The sequence below is a fragment of the Lepidochelys kempii genome, chromosome 4, assembly GCF_965140285.1.
Source record: "Lepidochelys kempii isolate rLepKem1 chromosome 4, rLepKem1.hap1, whole genome shotgun sequence".
Taxonomy (NCBI): domain Eukaryota; kingdom Metazoa; phylum Chordata; order Testudines; family Cheloniidae; genus Lepidochelys; species Lepidochelys kempii.
The window spans coordinates 27,806,713-27,833,245 of NC_136383.1; the positions used below are offsets into that span (position 1 = coordinate 27,806,713).

General features: G+C 46.2%; 1 protein-coding gene across 1 annotated transcript in view; it reads left to right on the forward strand.

Moving 5' to 3' along the window:
- Positions 1–26,533, forward strand: part of BANK1 (B cell scaffold protein with ankyrin repeats 1) — a 298,828-nt gene that overhangs the window by 74,191 nt on the left and 198,104 nt on the right. Inside the window, exons 4-6 of the mRNA XM_073340798.2 lie at positions 9,556–9,707; positions 11,987–12,122; positions 23,696–23,838. Coding sequence (XP_073196899.1) covers positions 9,556–9,707; positions 11,987–12,122; positions 23,696–23,838 — 431 coding nt within the window. The remainder of the gene's footprint in view (positions 1–9,555; positions 9,708–11,986; positions 12,123–23,695; positions 23,839–26,533) is intronic.

The window sequence follows — 26,533 nt, forward strand, 5'->3', positions numbered from 1 at the left end:
CATTTTGGTTCTCTGTACTTTTTTCCGATTCTAATATTTCTTTTTTGAAATGGGTCAACTACTGAATTGCATGCAGTATTCCAGGTGTGGGAATACCGTTGATTTATATTGTGGCATTAAGATATTTTCTGTCTTATCTATCCCTTTCCTAGTGGTTCCTAACATTGTTCGCTTTTTTGACTGCTGCTGCACATTGAGCGGATGTTTTCAGAGAACTATCCACAATGACTCCAAGATTTCTTTCTTGAGTAGTAACAGCTAATTTAGACCCCATCATTATGTATGTTTAGTTGGGATTATGTTTTCCAATATATAGTACTTTGCATTTATCAATCTTCAATTTCATCTAGCATTTTGATGGGTGACTGGTCAGTTTTGTGAAATCCCTTTAACTGTTACCCAAGTCCAAAGCTGACTGCTTTGTTCTGAGTCATTTGTAAACTTTGTCACCTCACTGTTTACCCCTTTTTCCTAGATCACTTACCAGTGTTGAATAACACTGATCCCAGTAGAAATCCTTAGGGGACCTCACTATTTACCTCCCTCCACTGTGAAAACTAACTATTTATTCTGACCCTTTGTTTCCTATCTTTTAACTAGTTACTGATCCATGAGAGGACCTTCCCTCTTATCCCATGACTACTTAGTTTGCTTAAGAGCCTTTGGTGAGGGACTTTGTCAAGGCTTTCTGAAAATCCAGTTACACTGGATCACCCTTGTTCACATGTTTGTTGACCCCCCCACACACACATAATTCTAATAGATTGGTGAGGCATGATTTCCCTTTACAAAAGCCATGTTGACTCTTCTCAAATACACTGTGTTCATCTATGTGTCCGATAATTCTATTCTTTACTATAGTTGCAACTACTTTGCTTGGTACAGGAGAAGGCTTACTAGCCTGTAATTGCCAGGATTGCTTTAAAAAAACATTCTCCAGTTCCTAATAAACCTTAATCTTTCCTCTGAACACCATCATCTCATCCATGCATTGAGACCATACAGTTCTGCCTGCCTAACTGGCCCTGCTTGTGGAATGGGAAGCATTTCAGAGAATGCTACCATGGAGGTCCTGGACTTCAGTCTGCTATCTAGCAGCCTAAATTTGGCCTCCAGGATCTCTCCCTATGTCACTGAACCACGACCTTTGGCTCCTCCTCAGCACTGCACAGATGTCTCGAGAGGCCCTCAGCCGTCGCACACAAAAGGCAATTCACCATATGGTTCTCTCCGTCATCATAAACCCAACTATCTATATATCTATTAATTCAATCACCAATTACTATTACCTATCTACCTAATATGAGCGACCTCTCCAGGGGAGAGGTATCCTCAGTGAGAGAGGATACCTTGAGATCATCTGGAAGCAGGGTCCCAACTATGGGATCTTTTCTGTCTTCTCCAACTTGATGATCTCCTTCCTAAGACTCTCATCCTCCTCATCAGCACAGAGGCTGTCAGCCTTGGGGTGGGACTACTCTACTGTGTCCGTGAACTCCTCCAGTTCAGTCACTCTGGTCTTGAGCCCCCCGTACATGGTCTCTGAGGGCCATGTGCGACTTGTACCGAATGCACACATATAGCACCTGACCACAATACAGATAATCATGCATGTTGCATTCAGTGCAATAAGATGGGTAACCCCCAGTCTGCTGCCTGACTTCCGCCTGTATTATTTTTACTCTTGCAGGGTAGTGTGTGTAGTGTGTGTGGTGTTTTTTGCACAGGGAGTGTGTGTGTGTGTGTGGGGGGGTGTTACTGGTCAAAGTTTAGAGAATATTTATTAGGTGTGTCTGGCTTTCACAGTCCCTCGCTGAACTCCCCTACTAAAGTCCCCTGTTTGTTTGCTAGCTCCTCCTAGGGGGAGGGATAGCTCAGTGGTTTGAGCATTGGCTTGCTAAACCCAGGGTTGTGAGCTTAATCCTTGAGGGGGCCATTTAGGGATCTGGGGCAAAAATTGGGGATTGGTCCTGCTTTGAACAGGGGGTTGGACTAGGTGATCCCCTGAGGTCCCTTCAAACCCTGATATTCTATGATAGCATCTGTGTTCATTTGACATCACTCCAAACACTGTTCATCACACTGAATGGTCATTCACTGTCTTGTTTGTTCCTGGTAAACTCAGAGCAAATTCTACTTTGCATATAGCAATATGTCTTAAACAGACATTACGTAATATACAAAAATCAAACATTTTGATTGATAACATGAAAAATCAGGGACACTTCAGGTATCATAGAATTATTGAACTGGAATGGACCTCAAGAGGTCATCTAGTCCAGTCCCCTGCACTCAAGACAGGACTAAGTATTATCTAGACCATCCCTGACAGGTGTTTATCCAACCTGCTCTTAAAAATCCCCAATGATGAAGATTCCACAACCTCCCTAGACAATTTATTCCAGTGCTTAACCACTCTGACAGGAAGTTTTTCCTAATGTCCAACCTAAATCATTCTTGCTGCAATTTAAGCCCATTACTTCTTGTCCTATCCTCAGAGTTAAGAAGAACAATTTTTCTCCCTTTTCCTTGTAAAAACCTTTTATGTACTTGAAAACTGTTATCTCCCCTCTCAGTCTTCTCTTCTCCAGACTAAACAAACCCAATGTTTTCAATCTTCCCCCATAGGTCATGTTTTATAGACCTTTTATCATTTTAGTTGCTCTTCTCCGGACTTTCTCCAATTTGTCCACATCTTTCCTGAAATGTGGTGCCCAGAACTGGACACAATACTCCAGTTGAGGCATAATCAGTGCGAGTAGAGTGGAAGACTTACTTCTTGTGTCTTGCTTACAATACTCCTGCTAATACATCCCAGAATGATGTTTGCTTTTTTTGCAACAGCGTTACACTGTTGACTCATATTTTGCTTGTGATCCACTATGATCCCCAGATCCCTTTCCGCAGTACCCCTTCCTAGGCAGTCATTTCCGATTTTGTATGTGTGCAACTGATTGTTCTTTCCTAATTGGAGTACTTTACATTTGTCCTTATTGAATTTCATCCTGTTTACATGAGACCATTTCTCCACTTTGTCCAGATCATTTTGGATTTTAATCCTATCCTCCAACGCACTTGCAACAACTCCCAGCTTGGTATCATCCGCAAACTTTTTGTAAGTGTACTCTCTATGCCATTATCTAAATCATTGATGAAGATACTGAACAGAACCAGACCCAGGACTGATCCCTGTGGGACCCCACTCATTATGCCCTTCCAGCATGACTGTGAACCACTGATAACTACTCTCTGGGAATGATTTTCAACCAATTATGCACCCACCTTATAGTAGCTCCATCTAGGTTGTATTTCTCTAGTTTGTTTATGGGAAGGTCATGCGAGACAGTATCAAAAACCTTACTAAAGTCAAGATATACCACATCTACCACTTTCCCCCTATCCACAAGGTTTGTTACCCTTTCTAAGAAAGCTATCAGGTGGGATTGACACAATTTGTTCTTGACAAATCCATGTTGACTGTTACTTATCACCTCATTATCTTCTAGGTGTTTGCAAATTGATTTCTTAATTATTTGCTCCATTGTCTTTCCAGGTACAGAAGTTAAGCTGACTGGTCTGTAATTCTTTGGGTTGTCCTTATTTCCTTTTTATAAATGGGCAGTATATTTGCCCTTTTCCAGTCTTCTGGAATGTCTCCCGTCTTCCATGACTTTTCGAAGATAATTGCTAATGGTCCTGTGATTTGAAGACATCTAACTTGTCTAAGTAATTTTTGACATGTTCTTTCCCTATTTCAGACTCTGATCCTACCTCATTTTCACTGGCATTAACTATGTTAGACATCCAATCGCAACCAACCTTCTTGGTGAAAACCGAAACAAAGTCATTAAGTACCTCTGCCATTTCCACATTTTCTGTTATTGTCTTTCACCCTTCATTGAGTAACTGGCCTATTCTGTCCTTGGTCTTCCTCTTGCTTCTAATGTGTTTGTAGAATGTTTTCATGTTACTTTTTATGTCTCTAACTAGCTTGATCTCATTTTGTGCCTTGGCTTTTCTAATTTTGTCACTACATACTTGTGTTATTTTTTTTATTCATCCTTTGTAATTTGACTGAGTTTCCACTTTTTGTAGGACTCTTTTTTGAGTTTTAAGATCATTGAAGATCTCCTGGAAGAAGATCTTCCTGAAAAGAAGTTTGTGGGACACTGGGAAATCAAATGGCTAACTAGGATTATCCCAGTAAAACTGGCATGATCTTTCATATGTTTGCACAGTTAGCTTCTTTATATTATGCAGTCAGTGTATTTTTAAATATGCTTGTTTTGGTCAGTGAAAATGCTTTTTGAGGTTAAAATAAAAATAGGTGAGTTAACATCACCTGAAATTTTGCATTGTTTGAGTGGGAAATGGGTATCGGAATATCTTGATCTAAATCTGAAGGTGACTGTAGAGTACGTGTTAGAATTATTATGTAATCAGTTCACCATGACAAGAATAAAATACAGTAGAACCTCAGACTTACGAATACCAGAGTTACAAACTGACCAGCTGACCACACACTTCATTTGGAACTGGAAGTACACAATCAGGCAGCAGCAGAGACCAAAAAAAAAGCAAAAAAGCAAATACAGTACAGTACTGTATTAAATGTATACTACTTAAAAAAAATAAAGGGAAAGCAGCATTTTTCTTTTGTATAGTAAAGTTTCAAAGCTATATTAAATCAATGTTCAGTTGTAAACTTTTTAAAGAACAACCATAATGTTTTTTCAGAGTTACGAACATTTCAGAGTTATGAACAACCTCCATTCCTGTGGTGTTGGTAATTCTGAGGTTCAGCTTTACTGAGATGAACAGTAAGGGATCTACTTCCAAGGGATTTTACTTTCTTACCCCTTCTATTCACTGTGTAGATGGACAAACTTTGGTCTGCAATTTTCTTCATATACTGATAATAGCCAGCTCTGTCTCTTTGTAATTGAACCTTCTTTCTATAGACTTTCCCAGTATCTCTCTCTGATATTCATTAGGTTAGGGATATTTCCAATAGCAGTCAGCAATGTTAGGGGCTCTAGAGTAGCTAGGGTGACCAAACAGCAAGTGTGAAAAATCAGGACAGGGAGTGGGAGTTAATAGGAGCCGATATAAGAAAAAGACCCCAAAATCAGGACTGACCCTATAAAATCGGGACAGCTGGTCACCCAAAGAGCAGACAGCTTGCCACATTCCTTCACGCCTTTAAGCTCCATATTGATTAGTTCTTGTATGACAAAAGTTTATATTAATAATAAAATCCATCAGCTACAATCTGACTTGATAATAAATGTACAGTATTGTTTTACACAATGGTAACGTGCGCAAGCTGTCTTATGACTATCTGTTCACTGTGTCAGTCAGAATTCTCTGGGTCATCTAGGATACAGGGAAAATCCTGCACCTGTTTTTGTAACCAAACACATGCCTGCCTGCAATGAAATTCATTGTGCAGAAGTTTCAGGAGTTTGATTTGGAAAGTCCTTGACGAGGTCTTGCACCCCATACAGGCTGCAGAGGATGGGAAAAGGGTCGGTCAGGGGAGGAGATGGAGCTGGGTTTGTGGATATGAAATTATGTATATCCACTGGTCATCACTCCTTATCAAGCAGGGGCACAGCAGTAGCAAAAGCTTCTGCATCCACAGGGTTGCAGTAGCAGCAGTGTTGTGGCACGGTGGGAGGACTTCCCCTTTCCCATGGAAGTCTCTGCATGCAAGTCTGGCTACACAATTTGTGTGAGGAGAGAGGGGGCAGATTTTGCCTATGGTGAGGACTAATATTTGAGCTAAAACTGCATAATAATTACAAAATAATTGCAATGTTGTGACAGGCTCAATGTCTCCTACTTCGAAAGCAATTATTTTGGCTTCTCTCAACACTGGCATTTATATAGCAGTAGTAGGGCTTTACAATGTGCAACTGACTCGAGAACTTTATTCTTATCTGTATGTGTAATGATCTTTATTGACAGTACTCTTTCTTTTCTTTTTAATAAATCTTAGATTAGTTAATAAGAATTGGCTGTATGTGTGTGCTTGAGTAAAATCTGAAATATTCATTGACCTGGTGGGTAATGTGTCTGATCCTTTGGAATTGGTAGAACTTTATGGTGAATAAGATTTTAGTAATCCTCATCATATTTGATTTGGCTGTCCGGGTAGGAGCCCAAGGTTGGATTAGTTAAGGAAGACTATTTTGGGGCTTCTTGGTAACCAGTAAGGAATTATAGAAGCTGTTTTGTTGCTAGCTTGGTGAATCTAATTATTAGAACAGACCACCAGTGTTAGGGATCGTCTGCCCCATTCTTTGCAGTTTGCCCTGATTGAGCAATCTCAGCATGGTCCCTCCCCAGCAATCACGGTCACTAACTGGACTTTCTGGCCTGCCTTAGCTCTTTCTGGGCAAGTCTGAGGAGGACACCCGATCAGTCACCTTTAGGGCTTATCTGAAAAGAAAACATATTCTCAAAATGTCGAGGTCCGCCCATCACGAGTTTGCACCTTAATGTTGTCTGTGTTCTTGACTGTAATTGACTGAGTGTTCCATAATTTACAGTAATACAAAATGCTCTGGTCCTCTGACTGCTCACAGAATCCTGACTGGCTGATGAGAAGTCTGAAATATCATTAGACTACATTAAATGTGCTGCAGAATACTGAATAATCCTGTATCGTTACGAATGTGCTGCTGTCCTGGGAGATGAGGTGGCAAGACTGTCTAACATTTTGTACTATGTCAGAGCTAGTCAGTAGAATGGAGTAATAATGATAAAACTGAGAAGTAGGGGGGGTGTGAAGAACGGCTTTTTCTAAAACACAGTTCTGGAGAGGCAATTGCCAATTCTTTTATGTTTTCACATTAAAATTCTGAGATGGGATGAAGGGCTCATGCTACAGCTCTTCCGGCCATACTAGTATTGTGGAATAAAGAAGAAACCCGTCACTGTAAATTGCACACAAACTAAATGGGATGATGTCAAGGTTCCTCCCCCACTCTGAACTCTAGGGTACAGATGTGGGGACCTGCATGAAAAACCTCCTAAGCTTATCTTTACCAGCTTAGGTCAAAACTTCCCCAAGGTACAAAATATTCCACCCGTTGTTCTTGGATTGGCCGCTACCACCACCAAACTAATACTGGTTACTGGGGAAGAGCTGTTTGGATGCGTCTTTCCCCCCAAAATACTTCCCAAAACCTTGCACCCCACTTCCTGGACAAGGTTTGGTAAAACGCCTCACCAATTTGCCTAGGTGACTACAGACCCAGACCCTTGGATCTTAAGAACAATGAACAATCCTCCCAACACTTGCACCCCCCCTTTCCTGGGAAATGGTGGATAAAAAGCCTCACCAATTTGCATAGGTGACCACAGACCCAAACCCTTGGATCTGAGAACAATGAAAAAGCATTCAGTTTTCTTACAAGAAGACTTTTAATAAAAATAGAAGTAAATAGAAATGAAGAAATCCCCCCTGTAAAATCAGGATGGTAGATATCTTACAGGGTAATTAGATTCAAAAACATAGAGAACCCCTCTAGGCAAAACCTCAAGTTACAAAAAAGATACCCAGACCGAAATAGTTATTCTATTCAGCACAATTCTTTTCTCAGCCATTTAAAGAAATCATAATCTAACACATACCTAGCTAGATTACTTACTAAAAGTTCTAAGACTCCATTCCTGATCTATCCCCGGCAGAAAACAGCATACCAACAGACACACAGACCCTTTGTTTCTCTCCCTCCTCCCAGCTTTTGAAAGTATCTTGTCTCCTCATTGGTCATTTTGGTCAGGTGCCAGCGAGGTTACCTTTAGCTTCTTAACCCTTTACAGGTGAGAGGATTTTTCTTCTGGCCAGGAGGGATTTTAAAGGGGTTTAGCCAATTCTTTTATGTTTTCACATTAAAATTCTGAGATGGGATGAAGGGCTCCTGCTACAGCTCTTCCGGCCATACTAGTATTGTGGAATAAAGAAGAAACCCGTCACTGTAAATTGCACACAAACTAAATGGGATGGTATCTTATTTTAAAATCAGAATATCATCGTGCACAGATAGTGTATATGTTTAGGATGCTGTGAGTCCATCTTGTTAGATGTGAATGACAGACGAAGGAACTCATGCTGCTCATTACATCCACTACATATTTATGGCAAAGACCTTTGTCTATGCCAGGGATTTGCCCTGGTTAGATCCATTGGTAGCAGCTCACTAGTGTAGCTGCCCTGAGGCAAACCCCTAGTGTAGCCAGACAATGCTGCAGTTGGTCAGGACACACAGGTGAATGAGAACAGGCACAGAGGTGGATTTAATGGCTGAACACAACTCCAGTGTCATCTGCCCCGTTTCTCCTGACTTATGTGTGCCAGGTATTTAAATGGGTCCAATGCAAGGGTTACAGGGCTCCAACCATAAAACACATAACTCAGAGTAGACTAACCTCAGCCTATCCCTAGGATTCAGCTCACTCTGGTATATCTTCTCACCCTCCCCACTCTAATGGGGACAGATAGTACCAAAAGAGGGACCTCAGTCTGCAACGACTTCAGGTCTCCCCTTCTTCCAGAAGCACAAGTCTACCAAAGAAATCCCAGGTCTCTTACTTCAGGGAACTGGCCATTTTGGCCTTTTTATCCACACTGGACACCAGCCAAAAGTTATGACAAACTAAACAGTCACACAAGTTACTAATATTTATTTCTAAGTCCTACTGCTATTTAACACAACTGTCTCCATGGGGCTGTAAGGAAGGTGGAAAAAACCCAAAAGGCCCCTCACCATTTGGCACCAATGGGAAAAGTTTCTTCCTAACCTCCCAAAAGAGGTAATTGATTAGATCTATAACATCCTGAAATACACGGCTTGTATCCTAAAACTACAGAGGAGGGTAGGATAGCTAAAATGGAGTGAGAAGCTCCAAAAGACCTAGGCAAAGGTTTAAATTAATGGGGTGGGGGGGAAAAAGGAGCCAATTACCTCCCAACTCCCTCTGGCTGGCCAATGGGAGGCAGAGAAACCCTGGAGGAGAAAGGGCCCACCTTTTGTGTTCTGGTGTGTGTCCCCTCCCCCAGCCCTTTCCCAGCAGCTGTCTGCCCCCAGCAGCTCCTATAAAGTTTCCTACCTGTTGAGTCAGGTGAGTGGCATTTGCATCAGTAAAGCTTAGCCCCGTTTGAAACAAGGATAAGCTGCAGTGATGAAAATCATTGCTTATCTCAGTTTACCCTGCATAGACTGTGGTTTGCTGTTGCAACTACACTGGTGGCAAATCCCCATTGTAGACAAAGCCAAATACGTTTTACCTCAGTGAAACTTCTCATGTGAGCAAAGACTATTGAGATGAATATGGGTTGTGGGAATTTTGGACAAGGACACTGGATGAAATCCATTGACTTCAATGGGGCCAGGATTTCATCTACTTTCTTTTATTTCTTCACAAAATGCCACGTACATCAGTAGCATTTTGTAAATAATCATCGTCTAGCAGTTTTCAGCCCATCATGTTTTATTTGTGTAGGATGACTAACAATACATTTCAAAACAATATTATATCTTTCAGATTACCAAAATAACTCTGAAGTTAACTTGCAGTTGAATGAAGGAGGAGTATCAGTGAAAACAGATGTGAGTTTGGAAACTGAAGTCATTTCTGGAACGTTGGAAACTTCAAGACCATCAGTATTGGTGCTACCAGAAAGGGTATCCTGTGAGGTAAGACCTTTCAATGCTAAAAAGTTAGGGATAAATATCACTCTTCTGCCCTGCCACTGCTACAAGCTCCTTCATAGCATGTCAGTTCTGTGGGGCAGATCACTACTCTGGAGCACAAATGAGAGTTTACCTGCAGTGGGAGTTATGCTGTCTGTGTGTCACATCCAATACAAACATCTGCAAACTAATATGGATTTGGGACAATCGTTACATGACTTTACTTCTATTAAAAATTGTTTTGGCAGATTGGGTCAGATATAATTCCGCTTCAACATGTTTCATTGCAATGTAAAGGAAAATTGTAGTCAGGAACTTTCAAAAGATATTAATTGCCTCTCAGTAAGAATCAGGTTTGGGGTGGTAGATGTGTGTATGTGTGTGTGTGTACAAACATATGAATGCTCATTTTTAAAAATCAACACTGTATGTGAGAAAACACAAAAGCATGAAAACTGTATAAAGAGTGCAACATCTGAACCCCAACCCTGTAGCCCTTAGACAAGTAAGTGGCCACAGTCATGTGAGGGCTGAAGAATCAGGTGAATAATGGCATGGCAGAGAAGTGGAAGGAATGTTGCACAGTTTTGGCTGCTATGTTACAAATAGGCTATTCCATGCCACTGAGTAGCAGTGGTTCAGCGAACCCTAGATTACTGATTATAGCTGAAAATCAGATGAAAGACATGCATATAGAACATATTTAGTTTAAAACTTTTACTATTTTGGAAACTCTTTCAGTAATCAGCACTGATGAAACCAATAGGGCTCTACATATATTACACTAAAACCTATAGAATTGAATAAAGAATTACAGTTAGTATGCTTTAAAATATGTACTTCTGAGAAATACTGTTTTTCCTCACTGGAAAGCCCCATTATGAAGATGGAGAGTATTATTCTAAACCGTAGAAACTTGCAATAGAATTTTAACCTAACAAATTGAATTTAATAATGAATATCCCTTTTATAGAATTTTCTAGGTTAGTTCCGATTTTTTTTGGAAGAGTTGTCATTGTCTGTTAAGTTCTATAGGACCTTTCGATAATATAAATTAGGAAATTATTATTTTGGGAACAGGGGGTATACTAGAAAGTATTAAACTGCTTCTCTAAACAGTGAAACAAATATATTCCCTTTTGACTTTTGGGAAATCTTTCTGGTTAAAAAGATAAGAAAAACAAGGGCCTAGATTATCCCCCTGCCCCCAGATTGCTGTTCTGAAGGGTCGTTTCATGCACGGATCGCCCCATCACATTCAGAAGGGAGATTATGTAGTGATATAAGGGTATACATTTTGTTTTGAAGGACTAATAAAGAGATTAAGGGTGAAATTTAGTTCAGTTTTAGCTGATCTGAAGGGTGGCAAATATAGCGCAGTGAATTGTTCATAGTGAATGGTTGTTCTGACTCTTGTTCTGTTCTTCAAAGAACACTAGCATGTGTTTATATTTTCCCAGTGAAAATATATAAATTTGCCACAAATCAGTGGGCCAGGTTAAAAGATGTTGAACAGTGCAACATTACAGACCAGTATGACAGTGGGAGTCACCATGAGTGAGTATTAACTGGTGTCACTTGTATACAGAGACGGTTGAGCAGTGCATGGAGAACAAATAAGGGGCGGGCGCAGGAAGGCATAAGATAAAGTAGTCAGCTTATTTTATTTTACACCTTCTTGTTAGTTCCTTGCCTTACTATAATTCTGACTTTAGTATTTAAAATGCACCAGCTTACCCCTAAAACTGAGATGCAGTTTTATACCACCTCTGAGATGCAGCTTACACCACCTAGGTCACCTTTGAATTTGGCCCATCACGTACTGTAGCTCACTAATGTTCTCTATGTTGAAATTCTCTCTTGGTCAGAGGGTCCGCAGAAGACCATTGTACCACTTAAGTTCCTTACCCATGAATCCAATTCTGAGTGTTTAAGTGTGTTTTAAGTAGTGTAGGGGTCCCCTTCATGAGGGGAATGTCACCCTTTGTGGACTGGAAGTGAATATATGATCTTAGGCTTACAGTGAAAAGAATTTAATTATATATGGTTTTAGTAAACAGAATTCAAACTATTACAATAATCCTGTCAATTTTTTACTTAGAGAAACATAAAGGAGAACTTAATGAAATAGCATCACAGCTGTTATATAATAATATTTCAGGATATAAAGCTATTGGTAAAAGAACTTTTCTTGCAACTTACATTAAAGCATATAATTTACATTTTATGGTTTCAGTTTAATTTGGTGAAAGGCTAATGGGAGCATATTTCTAACTTTATAGAACCCTGGTGAAATATTCATTCTTTTGAGAGATGAAATAACGGAAACTGTAGAAATTGAATTCATAACAGACAATCAACGAATTAGGACACAGCCAGCCTTTTGGAATCAGAAGGTCAGATGCATGAAAGCTTTAGGTAAGAGAACATTGCTGTAGCTTTAAATAAATAGAAAATTTTGGTCCTGGACTCTCTTCACTTGTCTTACAATAAGCAGTTTCACTTCCCATCAGAATCTAATATTATTTTGTGTTTCCTGTATATGGGTTTTGCATACAGAGCATTATTATTTTTATTAATACACCAATACAAAGGCTTGTGATTTATGGGAAACTGGATTTTATTGGGTTGTTTTTGTGTGGTTAAGTGGCAGGTGGCAGGCTTTAAAATATCATTGATTAGTCATAGATTAACATTCTTAATAAATTCCTGCTATAAAATGCAAAGCTAATATTCTTATTACAGCATTAGATTTAACAAGATGTTTTGTCTCTTATTTTATTCAGCGAAGTTGTTTTTTTCTTTTTGCCCATATGCCTGTCTATAATTCTTACTGACATCTGAGAACATTTCCCTTCTTTGCTGTGATTTCATATCCACCCCGTTTCTCTATGTTACTCAATCTCCCTTGGTTTCTCTGGGTTTTGTCAATCACTTTATCCATAATATTAGCTATTCTATTTTCTTATTTTGCCTGGAGCATGATAAACCATACAACAACATTTTTCAATGTATGAGTTTCAGAATGCAGAGGGAATGGCCATACCTCCCTCCCAGTTATTGGACTAGAGGTGTGATGGAAATATTCAGCTAGGAGTTCAGGGTTCAATTTGCCTCTCTGTTGCATGTTGTGAATTCCCAAGTGGTAGTATATAATATTTTATTTTAAAAAACCGTGGTAATACCACATCATTTAGAAGGAAAACACTTAAGCTACAATTTTCAAACTTGGTCGCCTGAAGTTAGGCCCTAAAATCCATTGTAACAAAGTTCCTCCTCTACCTTGGTGGGTCTTGCGCTTATTGGCGGATTTGCTCGCCTTGGAGCTTCACGGCAGCCCTCAGCTTGGCCGTTTTTCTGAATTCACACTCCAGGTCAACTCCTCCTGTGTCTGACCAGGAGTTGGGAGGATTTGGGGGGAACCCAGGCCCGCCCTTTACTCCGGGTTCCAGCCCAGGGCCCTGTGGAATGCAGCTGTCTAGAGTGCCTCCTGGAACAGCTGTGCGACAGCTACAACTCCCTGGGCTACTTCCCCATGGCCTCCTCCCAATACCTTCTTTATCCTCACCATAGGACCTCCCTCCTGGTGTCTGATAATGCTTGTACACCTCAGTCCGCCAACAGTCCGCATTCTCACTCTCAGCTCCTAGTGCCTCTTGCTCCCAGCTCCTCACATGCACACCACAAACTGAAGTGAGCTCCTTTTTAAAAACCAGGTGCCCTGATTAGCCTGCCTTAATTGATTCTAGCAGCTTCTTGATTGGCTGCAGTTGTTCTAACCAGCCTGTCTTAATTGTCTCCCAAAGGTTCCTGATTATTCTGGAACCTTCCCTGTTAGGAAACGGAACGTCTTTTGCTTGCTCCTCAGCTATCTGCTTTCTATTCTTTCCTAAAGCCCCCTGGCCCGGATTTTCTTACTTTTTGCACCTGCCTTAGTCCCCCCCCGACCGGGCCAGACGCTTTTTTGATTTTTCTTTTATTTTTTGTGTTTTTTTTTCCGTCTACGTCCTTCGCCGGCCATCCCCCCCCACGCCTGCTTTCGGGCGCAGCTATTTGCCTCAGCTGAGCCCCCGGAGGATGGGGGGGAAGATTGCCGATTTTGCTGTCCGGAGGGGGGAGTGGAAACCCCCAGACCCAGCCGTTTTGCCAGCAGCTCGGACCTTACAACATTCTTAACATACCGGAGGACTTGGAACACAGCCAACACAGCCGGAGACGGAGATTTCATCAGACAGAAGAAATAATATAAATCATTGTGACGAAGGCCGTAAGATTGAGTAACTTTCTGAATTATACTCTTGTGGGGGGGAGTTTGACTGTGATTACTTGCGTTTGTGGCTGCACAGGGGGTGTGGCGTGGAGACCCCCACCCCCGATCCATCGGTGCCCCTACCCCCCCATCGTTATTACAACTGTCACGGCCCCACCGCAGTCTGTCCCTGCTGGCAACCTGCCATCTCCCTTCGGATCCAGCTGTTTGCTTTGAACTTTGCCTTCCGGACCGGACCTAACAACCGACCAACCGAGACTCTTTGGACAAACGTGTGTGGGTCTGCACCCCCCCCCCCCGGATTGCTTATCCCACAACTTGCCCCTTTTACTGGACCCCGATTTTGTCCCCCCCCCCTCCCAGTCCCCCTCCCTCGGCATTTTTTCCCTTCCCGTCCGCAGCCAGCGGAAGGAGGGGCTATTCCGCCTTTTCCCCTCCCCCCTCCTCCTTCCGGTATTTCCCTGTCTCTCCCTGCTCACAATGGCGGGGAACGAGAGGGGCGAGACTGCTTTAATAAAATTAGTTGTCCCTTCCCCACCACCACCCCTGCCCAACCCCCAAGGTCCCCCCCCTACTACTATTGTTAAGGTACTTACCACCCCCCCTGCTGGGGCACCGGTAGCAGGAGGCATCAGGGTGATTGCTGCTGCTGCTGCACCCACCACCCCCCCAGATTCTAGGAAACCCCCCCAGGTTCGCCAGAAGGGCCAGGGCGGGTGGAAAGGAAAGGACCCCGCTAAAACCACTGAGCCCTCCATGGCAGGGGCTGCCCCCACCGCTGCGGCCTCGTCATCAACCGTGGCGCCCCTCCCAGCGTTTCCCTCCACCAGCTCTGCGATTGTCCCTCCCCCGGCCCCCAGGACGTATGCCCGGGCGGCAGCGGGCTCCCCGCTGCCTGCCGCCTCGTCATCTCGCCCCCCCCCTGCCTCCGCCACCATCACCAGCGGCCGAGGCCCTTTCCCCGCCTTGACCAGGAAGCACGGCGTCCGTTGCCTCCTGGTGCCCGCCTCGCCCCACGTGGAGACATACGTGCAGGCGTTGGCGAAGGTGGTAGGACCCACGGCTATTGTGGCGGCCTCCAAGATGTATGGGAAGGTCGTTTTCTTCTTAGCCTCGGAGGATGCCGCCCAGGAGGCGGTGGAGAGGGGCCTGACGGTGAGGGGGGTGTTTGTCCCTAGAACCGTTAGAAGACCTGGGCGTTCGCCTCGTCCTTACCTCCGTTCCTCCCTTCTTACCCAATGCTGCCCTGTTACCCGCTCTTTCCACCCTGGGGAAACTTGTTTCTGTCATCAGCCCTCTCCCGTTGGGCTGCAAGGACCCCACCCTCCGTCACATTTTTTCGTTCCGCCGGCAAGTGCAGCTTCTACCACCGGCAGGGGCGCGTGACGGAGAGGCGCTTGAGGGGTCCTTTCTAGTCCCCTACGAGGGAGCCCGCTATCGGGTCTTTTATTCTACCGGAGAGGCCCGGTGCTACCTCTGCCGCTCAGCGGGGCATGTCCGCAGAGACTGCCCTTTGGCTCGGGGGGGAGGGGCACCCGAAACCCCCGAGACCCGGCAGGACATCGGCCCCGTCGCTGCCGACGCCCCTGGCTGCCCAGTACCTGAAACCAACCCTCCTCCTATTCGACCCATCGCTGCTCCCGTCCGGGCCCAAGAGATACCTTCCCTACAATGCCCGGGCGAGCAAGGGGTTTCCACCCTTGCTAGTACCAACCCAATAGAGCCCATGGAGGAGGGTGTGGCAAGGATATTATCGGGTATAAGAGAGGGCCCTCCCCAAGGAGAAGCCCCCGCCCCTCATGTTGCCCCACCGCTACCTCCCCGAACCCCTAAACCATCGCCTCCGCCCCCCGACACGACCCCTGCTAGCCAACCCCCAGATGATGCTATGGAGGGCTGGACCCTAGTCCAGGGGAAGCGAGGCAAGCGGAAGGCTCGAGCTCCGCTGCATCCACCCGACGCGGAAGCCCCCCGGAAGACCAGGAAAGGAGGCACTGCTATCGAGCCTCCCGCCACGGCCGCGAGCGAGATCCATCCGCCGGTGTCGGGAGGGGAAGACGGACTGGCATTGGAGGGCAGAATCCCCCCTCCACGGGAAACCCTCCCCTCCGAGACTTCTGAGGACACCGCTTCTGCCCAGACGCTACCCGAACCCCCCGCGGACCCCGAGGCGGCCGTTGAGGCGGGCCCTAGAGGAGAGGCCCCCGGGGTGGCAGGAGTTGGCCTCTCCTCCGTGTATGCGGAGATTGAGGCCCTAGATTTGACCCCGGTCACCCAGGGAGGGGATGATTTGCTGCCGGCTGACCTCGAGCTGGGCAGCCTTACCCCAGCCTCCCTTTCCCCATGCTCCCTCCCCCTTTTTGCCTTCCCGGGTGAGCACCCTGCGGAAGGCGGTCCACCACCTGATGCCGTGACCGCTAAAACCACCATGGAGCCAGCACCTAGCATTATTGGGAGCCCCTCCCCTTCCCCCTTAACCCTTGACTCTGCTCAGGAGGCACTTTTCTTTAGCTGCTTGCCTCCTGCACCCCAGAGCCTTACCCCTGCCCCTGCCCAAGGTCCCTCCTCCCGCAATGTTAATGCCGCCCCTGGGGTTATTTCCTTTCCGCCTTTTGCAGACTCCCCCCAGGGAGCAGTCTTTGCACTTTCTAGTCGCGACCCGTTAGGAGTGGCAATTTTTCCCCTGCCATCCCCCTCCACCCCAAGGCGTGAAATGAATTTAATAACCCTAGCCTGTCAGACGCCCCATCGGTGGTCCGCACCCTGTCTACCTGCCTTGGCGGACCACGAGGCTGTATTAAGAGGCCCATCAGGGAATACCTCGGGAATTGTAACCCCACCCCCCCATGAGCTGCGGCATGCGCTACGGAAGTTCCTAGAGCACTCCCGTGGCGCCCGCGGTAGGGCACAGCTGGCTCTTCGGCTATGGGGGGACTTTGATCAACTCCTCCAGGCCACAAAGGCCCTTATAAAGGAGGGCAGGGGGCAAGGAAAGCGCGGTGCTGCGGCCTACGAGCGAGCCCGCAGCTTTCGAAGCGATCTACTCACCCACGGGATGGGTCATGGGTTGCTGTGCAACCCGCCGGGGGCCCTGAACCCCCCCGCCAATACGAGACCCCCACCCCCCCAGCCCTCCGTATGACGCCTCTTATTATTGCGACCCTGAATACCAGGGGCTGTAGGATGGCTCTCCGCAGGTCCCAGGTGCTCTCTTACCTTCGGGAGGGGAGGTACTCTGTAGTTTTCCTGCAGGAGACCCATACAGACCCGGCCGCCGAGGACAGGTGGCGGCTGGAGTGGGGGGACGGGGTATACTTTAGCCACTTTGCGACCTGGCAGGCTGGAGTGGCAACCCTATTCTCCCCCAACCTACGGCCTGAGGTGCTAGGGGTCAATGAGGCCGTGCCGGGCCACGTGCTGCACCTTCGAGTCCGTATGGAGGGGCTCGTGGTTAATCTTGTTAACATCTATGCCCCGCAAATGAGCTCCAGGCGGCCACAATTTTATCAGCAGGTGTCCGACTTTCTCGGCACCCTGGATTCGCATGAGTGCCTGGTCCTGGGAGGGGACTTTAACACCACCCTAGAGGAACGGGACCGCTCAGGGGCCGAACCGAGTCGCTCGCCGCGAATATTCTCCAAGGGATAGTCGACCATCACTCCCTAGTGGACGTCTGGCGCGACCATCACCCAGTTGACACCTCCACGTTCACCTTTGTCCGGGTGGAGGCCCATCGGTCACACCACTCTCGGTTGGACCGTATTTACTTATCCCGTTTCCATCTTTCACAGGCCCACTCCTCCGCCATTCAGCCGGCCCCATTCTCCGATCATCATTTAGTCGCTGTAACAGTTTCCCTCCGTGCAGAGAGACCGGGGCCGGCCTATTGGCACTTTAATAACAGCCTGTTGGAGGATGAGAGCTTTGTGATGTCCTTCCGGGAGTTTTGGCTGGCCTGGCGAGAGCAGTGGCGTGCCTTTCCCTCGGTGCGGCGATGGTGGGATCTCGGGAAGGTGCGCGCCAAGCTCTTCTGCCGTGACTACACTCGGGGCCCAGCCGACGGCGAAATGCGGCGATAGAGCAGCTGGAACGGGAGGTCTTAGAGATGGAGAGGCGCCTGGCCGCCGATCCCGAGGACCCGTCCCTCTGCGGAGCGTGCCGGGAGAAGCGGGAGGAGCTCCGGGCCCTCGAGGACCACCGGGCCCGAGGTGCCTTCGTTCGATCCCGCATCCGCCTCCTTCGGGAGATGGACCGCGGCTCCCGCTTCTTCTATGCCCTGGAGAAAACGAGGGGGGCCAAGAAACACGTCACCTGCCTTCTTGCGGAAGACGGCACCCCCCTCACGGGTCCGGAGGAGATGTGTGGGAGGGCCCGTGACTTCTACACAAGCCTTTTCTCCCCGGACCCGACTGATCCTGACGCTTGCGAGGTGCTCTGGGAGGAACTCCCCACGGTCAGCGTGGGCAACCGAGACCGACTAGAGCTGCCTCTCACCCTGGCCGAGTTCTCGGAAGCCCTCCATCGCATGCCCACCAATAAATCTCCGGGCATGGACGGGCTGACCGTAGAGTTTTACCGCGCGTTCTGGGACATTCTCGGCCCAGACCTAGTCACCGTCTGGGCTGAGTCCTTGCAGAGCGGGGTCCTCCCTCTGTCATGCAGGCGAGCGGTGCTCGCTTTGCTGCCGAAGAAGGGGGACCTCCGCGATTTACGAAGCTGGTGTCCCGTCTCACTCCTTAGCACGGATTACAAAATCGTAGCGAAAGCAATCTCGCTGCGGCTAGGGTCCGTGATGGCGGACGTGGTCCACCCAGACCAGACCTATACTGTCCCGGGTCGCAGCATTTTCTACAACCTCTTTCTAGTCCAAGACCTTTTGGAACTCGGGCGGAGAGATGGTCTATCGTTCGCCCTCCTGTCTCTTGATCAGGAGAAGGCGTTAGATAGAGTAGACCATGGGTACCTCCTGGGCACTCTGCAGGCGTTTGGATTTGGACCTCAGTTTGTGAGTTTTCTCCGGTCGCTGTATGCCTCCGCGGAGTGTTTGGTTAGGCTCAACTGGACCCTGACTGAACCGGTCAGCTTCGGGCGAGGAGTGCGGCAGGGGTGCCCCCTCTCGGGCCAGTTGTATGCTCTGGCGATCGAGCCTTTCCTCTGTCTCCTCCGCAGGAGGATGACAGGGTTGGTGCTGCGGGAGCCAGAGCTGCGGCTGGTCCTGTCGGCGTATGCCGATGACGTACTCCTCGTGGTCCAGGACCCGGGCGACTTGGCGCGAGTGGAGGCATGCCAAGCCATCTATTCGGCAGCCTCCTCCGCCCGAGTCAACTGGGTCAAGAGCTCTGGCTTGGCGGTGGGGGACTGGCGGCAGGTGAGCTCCCTCCCACCCGCACTTCAGACCATCCGGTGGAGTGCAGGTCCACTGCTCTATCTCGGTGTTTACCTTTCCGCCACGCATCCTTCCCCGCCGGAGAACTGGCAAAATTTAGAGGGCGGGGTGATAGAGCGGATCCGGAGATGGACGAGGCTACTCCGATGTCTCTCCCTCCGAGGGAGAGCACTGGTGCTTAACCAACTAGTCCTGTCCACGCTCTGGTACCGGCTCAACACCCTGGCCCCGGCCCCGGGTTTCCTGACCCACCTCCGGAGATTGATTCTAGAGTTCTTCTGGTCAGGAATGCACTGGGCCCCTGTTGGAGTTCTTCATCTACCCCTGAAGGAAGGAGGGCAGGGCCTGAAGTGTCTGTACACTCAGGTCCGCGTTTTCCGCCTCCAGGCCCTGCAGTGGCTCTTTTATAGTGCAAGTAGTCCAACATGGAGCATACTGGCGCACGCCTTCCTGCGCCGTTTCCAAGGGCTTCGATATGACCGGCAGCTCTTTTATCTTTCTCCGAGGGGTTTTCCGCGAGACCTCTCCGGGCTGCCGGTCTTCTACCAGGACCTCCTCCGGACCTGGAAATTGTTTTTAACAACCAGGTCCGTGGCGGCCACCGTGAGGGCAGATCTCCTCACGGAGCCCCTGCTACACAACCCCCAGCTCCATGTGCAGGTGGCGGAGTCCCGCTCGGTGCGCCAGAGGTTGGTCCTGGCGGAAGTTACGAGGGTCGGAGACCTCCTGGACTACGACCAGAGAGACTGGCTGGATCCCCTGATGCTCGCTCGGCGCATGGGGCTCTCCAGCCTCCGTACCTCCCGGCGCGTACTTCAGGAGGTGAAGGCCGCCTTGACCCCCGCTGCTCGGGCTTATGTTAGCCGAGCCTTGTGCGAGGGCGCACCCCGCCCATCCCTTACCCCAGGCCCGCCGGACCTTTCCATCGGGCCCCCACCCCGTAGATCCCAACAAACCCCCCACCTTTTCACTGCAAGCCGGCTGCACGAACTGCAGCCGGTTAGCTTTCAAATTGCTTCACGGAAATACTTATATACACTTACGCTTCACACCCTGCACGCCCACACCCTGGTGTCCCGCCCCGATACAAAGTGTCAGGATCTCCTGCTACCTTTGGAGGGTGAGCAACCTCGGTGGGCCAGCCTGTATTCCACCCTGGTCCCAAGGCCCGTCGGGGACATCAGTTGGCGGCTCCTTCACGGAGCTGTGAGCACGGGCGTGTTTTTGACACGGTTTACCCCCATTCCGGACACTTGTCCTTTCTGTAATGTGAGGGAAACCCTGGCGCACGTGTATTTAGAGTGTGCCAGATTGCAGTCCCTTTTCCGGCTCCTCACAAATATTCTGTTACGCTTCTGGCTTCATTTTTCCCCCCACCTTTTTATCTATACACTTCCCATCCGTGGCCCCACAAAGTCGCGGGATCTTCTGGTCAACCTCCTCCTAGCTTTGGCTAAAACAGCCATTTATAAAACCAGAGAGAGGAGGTTGGCCCATGAAACGTCCTGCGATTGTGGGGCCGTTTTCCGATCCTCAGTACACTCACGTATCCAAGCGGAGTTCCTCTGGGCGGCGTCCACCGACTCCCTTGAAGCCTTCGAGGAGCGGTGGGCGCTGTCTGGGGTTCTCTGCTCGGTGACCCCGTCCGGTTCCCTCCGTCTGACCCTTTGATTGAGGGCAAGAGCGAGGGACGCCAGCCCCAGCCGTTGCCGCTGTGGATACCATCATTCCTGTCATCTAGGACGGGTCCTATAATACATGGGTGTCTACCCCCCCCTCCCTAAACCGCCCACCCCGCAGCCGTGCCCATCTTACCGGGCACTCTCAGGAGAGGGAGGATCGGTGACACTGGGCGCGGCACTGGGTAACTCGAGGGGGTGGAAGACCACGAGTGTCGAGGAAGCCCCCCCGCTCTAGGCCACCAGGTAACTCAGGAGGGTGGAAGACCACGAGTGTCGAGGAAGCCCCCCCGCTCTGGGCCCAGGCTAGCCTGAACACTTCTCCCTCCTGAAAGCTGCTGTGTTATACCTTCTGATTGCGTTGTTTTGTTGCATAGTTGTTTTGTTTTCTTTGGTAATTCTGTAAGCGTTACCAATAAACTTTCTTTCTGTTTAAAAAAAAACCTTCCCTGTTATCTTACCCAGGGAAAAGGGACCTGCTTAGCCTGGGGCTAATATATCTGCCTTCTATTACTCTCCTATAGCCATCTGGCCTGACCCTGTCACGCCATATTTTCAGGTTTCAGAGTAGCAGCCATGTTAGTCTGTATTCGCAAAATGAAAAGGAGTACTTGTGGCACCTTAGAGACTAACCAATTTATTTGAGCATAAGCTTTTGTGAGCTACAGCCACTTCATCGGATGCATCACGAAAGCTTATGCTCAAATAAATTTGCTAGTCTCTAAGGTGCCACAAGTACTCCTTTTCTTTACACCATATTTTGGCATCTTTGTTTTGTCAATGAAAGCTGACTTTTGTTGACAAAACTGTGTAGTGTAGACAAGGCCTAAGTAAGTGGCTTAATTTTTTGGGGATGCTAAGCACTAGCAAATCCCATTGTTCCCTCTGAGGCGTATGTGATCTGTGGGTAACAGAAGTGAACATCAGCTTCTCTTCTCTCCCACGGGAGCAGCAGCTATTTCTTGTAATAGTGTTCTCAGATCAGCTCCTGTGGGAGGCTGCATCTCTCTTTGCAGGGAAGAATCACAATCACTGACCTCATTCCTCTTCCCTTAAAGGAGCCTCCACTGGCTCCGTCTCACTGAGGATCATAGGTGGCTTTGACAGTAATAGTTGTATGGTGCATTCATTTGTATAGTGCATTAACATTTGTATGGTGCATTCAAAGGGCTATATGGACACTAATTGATCCTTATGACACCATTGTGAGGTTAGATGAGTAGTATTATCCCCATGTTACAGATGGGGAACTGAGGCAAGCAAGTTGTGATTTGATCAGGAAAACATGGCAAGTCAGTGACAGCTGGGATTAGAACAAGAGCTCCTGGGGTCCACGTCTCTGTTAAGTCCATTCAAGTATGGAGGCACTCAAAGGTGAGGTTGCAAGTTGCCTGATTATCCATATGCTTGAGAGTTATTCATTACCAGGATGGCTCCCTGGGGAGGTAGGCGGTGATCTGAAATGGCTGTGCTTGGCCAGAGGAGGATCTTGGTGATGAGGCATCTTTCAGAAAAGACAAACTGAAATTCCCATTGACTGTATTGTGGGGGCTCCTCCAGGCATATCTTCTGGGGACATTATTGGGCCAGGGCAGATAGCCATAAGGGGTATAGATTCATAAACACAAAATACAAAGCATAACTAATATGTTCAGTTTCTTTTTGTCCCAAACCAAGGTCAGTTTTTTGTTCCGTTAGAGCTTTTAAATAAAAAGTGTTTGGCATTCCAACAGAAGCACTATTTTCCTCCCATCATTGTTTAATTTAGCTTCTTTGTTATTTGTCCCTCCCTCCCCTCCCCCCTGGGAAAAACATAGAATAATTGAAGTACAGGAATGCCCGTTTGGACCAAGGATCCAGCTGATTTCATTTTAACAAAGGAAAGTAAAATGAGCTTGTGCTTATTATCATTTAAGTGAATTGAGATACTGATTTCTATTAATCTGAGTTTCTTTGACTCTCCATTTCTTCTCTGACTTCAAGTTTGTCCATTTTTAATTCTTTTGTGAGGAGAACTAGAATTTTAGTTTTGCTGCTGGTAGGTACAGCAGGATTCATGGCACAGTGAATACTAATGAATTATAAAATGTACTCATAAAGAGGTCTCATGCTGCATACACAGAGCAAGTTGTTCTAAAGTAACAGACTATACAAATACCTCCTTCCTCAGCTTTCAGTAGATAAACAACTGGAATGGAAGTAATTAAACTGTAATTTCTACAAAACCCAATTCTGAGAGGCTTGTCTGCAATTAAGAAAAATGTTTCAAAAGATGAATAGTAAATCTGTAACTTGTAATAAATGACTGAACCTTTACTTAATCTGTAGGCAGAAGGCAGCTGATTATAGAGCATCAATCCATCAAAGCGAAGGTTGAAAAGTGAAGCATTCTGTTTTCACCTCTCTTCTAATTTGAAACAATACATAGCTATATTTTATAACAATTTACAGATATGTATTTTTGTTGCATTTTTGTGTTAAACTGAAGGACTGGTTTAAAAATTATTGCATTGAAACATCTGTGAAATGAAAATCTTATTCGTTACCTTTTATGTGGTGTTTGTGATATTTCTCTGTTCTTTTACTTACTCCCTGACACCTCCTGTCTGGCATTATAAAATGTTTTCAGCAGCTGTTTTTGTTTGTGTTTTATAAGATTTTCCTGCTGGTCCTGTAAATGTAAATGTCTACTGTGGGGGAGTCATTAAGGCCGTGACACAGATTGAATACTGCACAGCAGTAGAGGAGATTGAACGCATATTTAAAAAAGTGGCTGATCCAATAGCTTTTGCTTGTCAGGTAAGTTGACATCTCCATTAAGTTAATAAAAAAGCATAAAGGTGCCAGTATGAGATAAGAGAACGTATACTGTGCTATAAAGGCTATTTTGATAAAATAATGATCAACAAGAGTGGAAAGAAGCCAGTCTTTGAGATATCTAGTTGTAAACAAATCAGACAAGTGAAAACAAATGATCTCTATTGAGCTATTATTAGTTGTATTATTTGTTATTTATTGTTTACACAATGACATAAATTTGAATGATTCTTTACAGTCGTAGACTAATGCCCCTGTCTCATAGATGAAAATAATAATAATTAATTTCTATCAATAGCAAAAAGGAAACTGCTGAGCCTATTCTGAAACCAAGGGAAAATGTCCTTAAATCACACAGTGTTTCAGGATTCGGGAGGGAGGGCGAGAGAGATTTGGACCACAGTATATCCAGCAGCAGTAAATCCCTTCTTTTGGGTTGGTATTGAAAACTGAAAGCTTACTGTGTATGGAAAACATGAGCTTACTATACATATACAGATTGCACACAGCTTTTCAGTTATAACTCATGAGATCTGCTGGTTGCCATGCAGATATTTGCAGGTGTTTAGAAGAATTCAGGCTTTGAAGCTGGACTTCATACTCAGCACTGCAGACTGCAGTATAAAGCCACTGCAGCATGAAGTCTCCTTTACCAGCAACATGTAAAAAAAACAACAGGAAAAGAAAGCAGTCTTTAGAATGGACAGAAACTGAAATATCACTTGTCCAAGGATTGATAGTTTGAGCATATTTGATACATCTATATTGTAATGACAAAGAAAGAACAACAACAAAAAAGTCTGTGTGTAACGTAGACAAGTCTCATTCTCCTGTGACAAATATACCTTATCTACCACCTAAGGCATTACACGCATAACAAAAGGATTAATAAAACATTATATATTACATCATTAGTATTCTGTTTAAACACAGTGGTAGATTTCTTCCAAATACAATTCACTTTTGTTCTTGGAAAATAAAATAAAATAAAGTGTAGCTTATCCTGCCAGTGCATCTCAGAAAGTCTTTACAATATCTGATCATTCTTAAATCTCTAGATTAAAGGCCATCTAAAATGACCTTGATCTGGATTTAACAAAATTTTCTGTTGAAAGGAGAGGGTGTGAGACTGAGTTTAAAAAAAAATAGTGAGCTAGCAATACCATGTCTGTCTTAAATGTCTGTAGGTTATTAGATTATTTTGTTCATTAGGTTGGCCCCTCATCTTAACAATGTGACTAAAATTCAGTAAGTAAGACATATACAATTTTAAATAATATTTAAATACAAATTGTAAAAATTTTCCATGCAGAACAGTATGTGTACTAGGAAATACACTACTAGTGTTTTGAATGCCAGGCATATTTTAATGATCTCCTAACCTTTACTCACCTGAGTAATGAATAGGGGTACAAATTTGGAGCTACTGTAAGTCTGGCTATTTAGCTTTATGTGCTCTGGGTTAGTATAGGAAACATAAGTCACTGCCAAGAGACTTTTTCATAATCAATTAGGTGGCCCTATCCACACAGCATCATGACAGTTCTGTGGGAAAGAATGGTAATGGGAAATCCATTTTGTGGTGGTATTTTTAATGATGAACACCAAGCCATGGAGCAATGTAACTGCACTAGCTAAGCTATTTCCCACAATTTTCAACTCCTTTAACCTCTTATTATAGCAGCAGAGCAACAGCCTTTTTATAGTTAAGGGTAAGATGAGCTTCCTGTTTAAAGCTTGACTCTTGAAGTTTTGATATGGGAGTGTGGGCTCTGTTAGCAGTCCAAATTTGGGGACATTTGAACAAGGGGTTCCTGAGATAAAGTCCCATGAAAATAAAAACAGCTTTTCTTAAAATTTAGAGATTCTAACAACCTTTTTAGCTCACACATAAAGGTCAATCCAGGGCTCAGACTATTGGACCAGGGTCTCAAATGCTCAAGGTTATCCCAACAGAGTGCATGGCACCAACCAGCCCTTTATGGGAAATCAAATTAAAACATTATTTGAAAAAGATTTTGCTTCTGCAATTAGGCTTCCTGCAAGCCGCATGTGCTGATTCTTACTCCTAACAGATTTCACTGAGCACGTGCAGACAGAGGCGTTAACAGGATTGTTAGACAGCAAAGTTTCATGCTAGTTGGTTAGCTCCAGGGAAAAAGTTGTGGTTCTTTGAACCTAGTGTCAGTTTGAGCCTTACCTGGGACAGAAATCTGGAAATGGGTGGGCGGCTTATTACTAAAATCTGACAGGGTTTTTTTAAAATTATTATTATTTATTTAAAGTGCATGCTCGCTGGCAGGGAATAGGTATTTTAAGGTGTGGAGGAGTGGGGGGAAATAGGAATGAGAGGGTTTGGGGCTGTAGCAAGGGAAGGGGGATAAATGGGGATGGGAGGTAATGGAGGTGAGAGGGTTTGGGGGATTTAGGTGATGGAGAGGGACACTGGGACAGAGATAGATGGGAGTGGCAGGAGAGTGGGAGGAGAAGCCCAGGGGCACCCATCAGCCCCATATTTTACCTTTCTCTGTATGGCTGGATCTGGGGATCTGAGTCCCTTTCTCTCCTCCCCTCCCCCGCACCCTTATGTGGGCTCAGAGTCCCTTCCCCCTGTTGGTGACCGAGCCATAGTCCCTGTCCCATGTGTGTGACAGGATGTGGGGAACCCCACCCCACT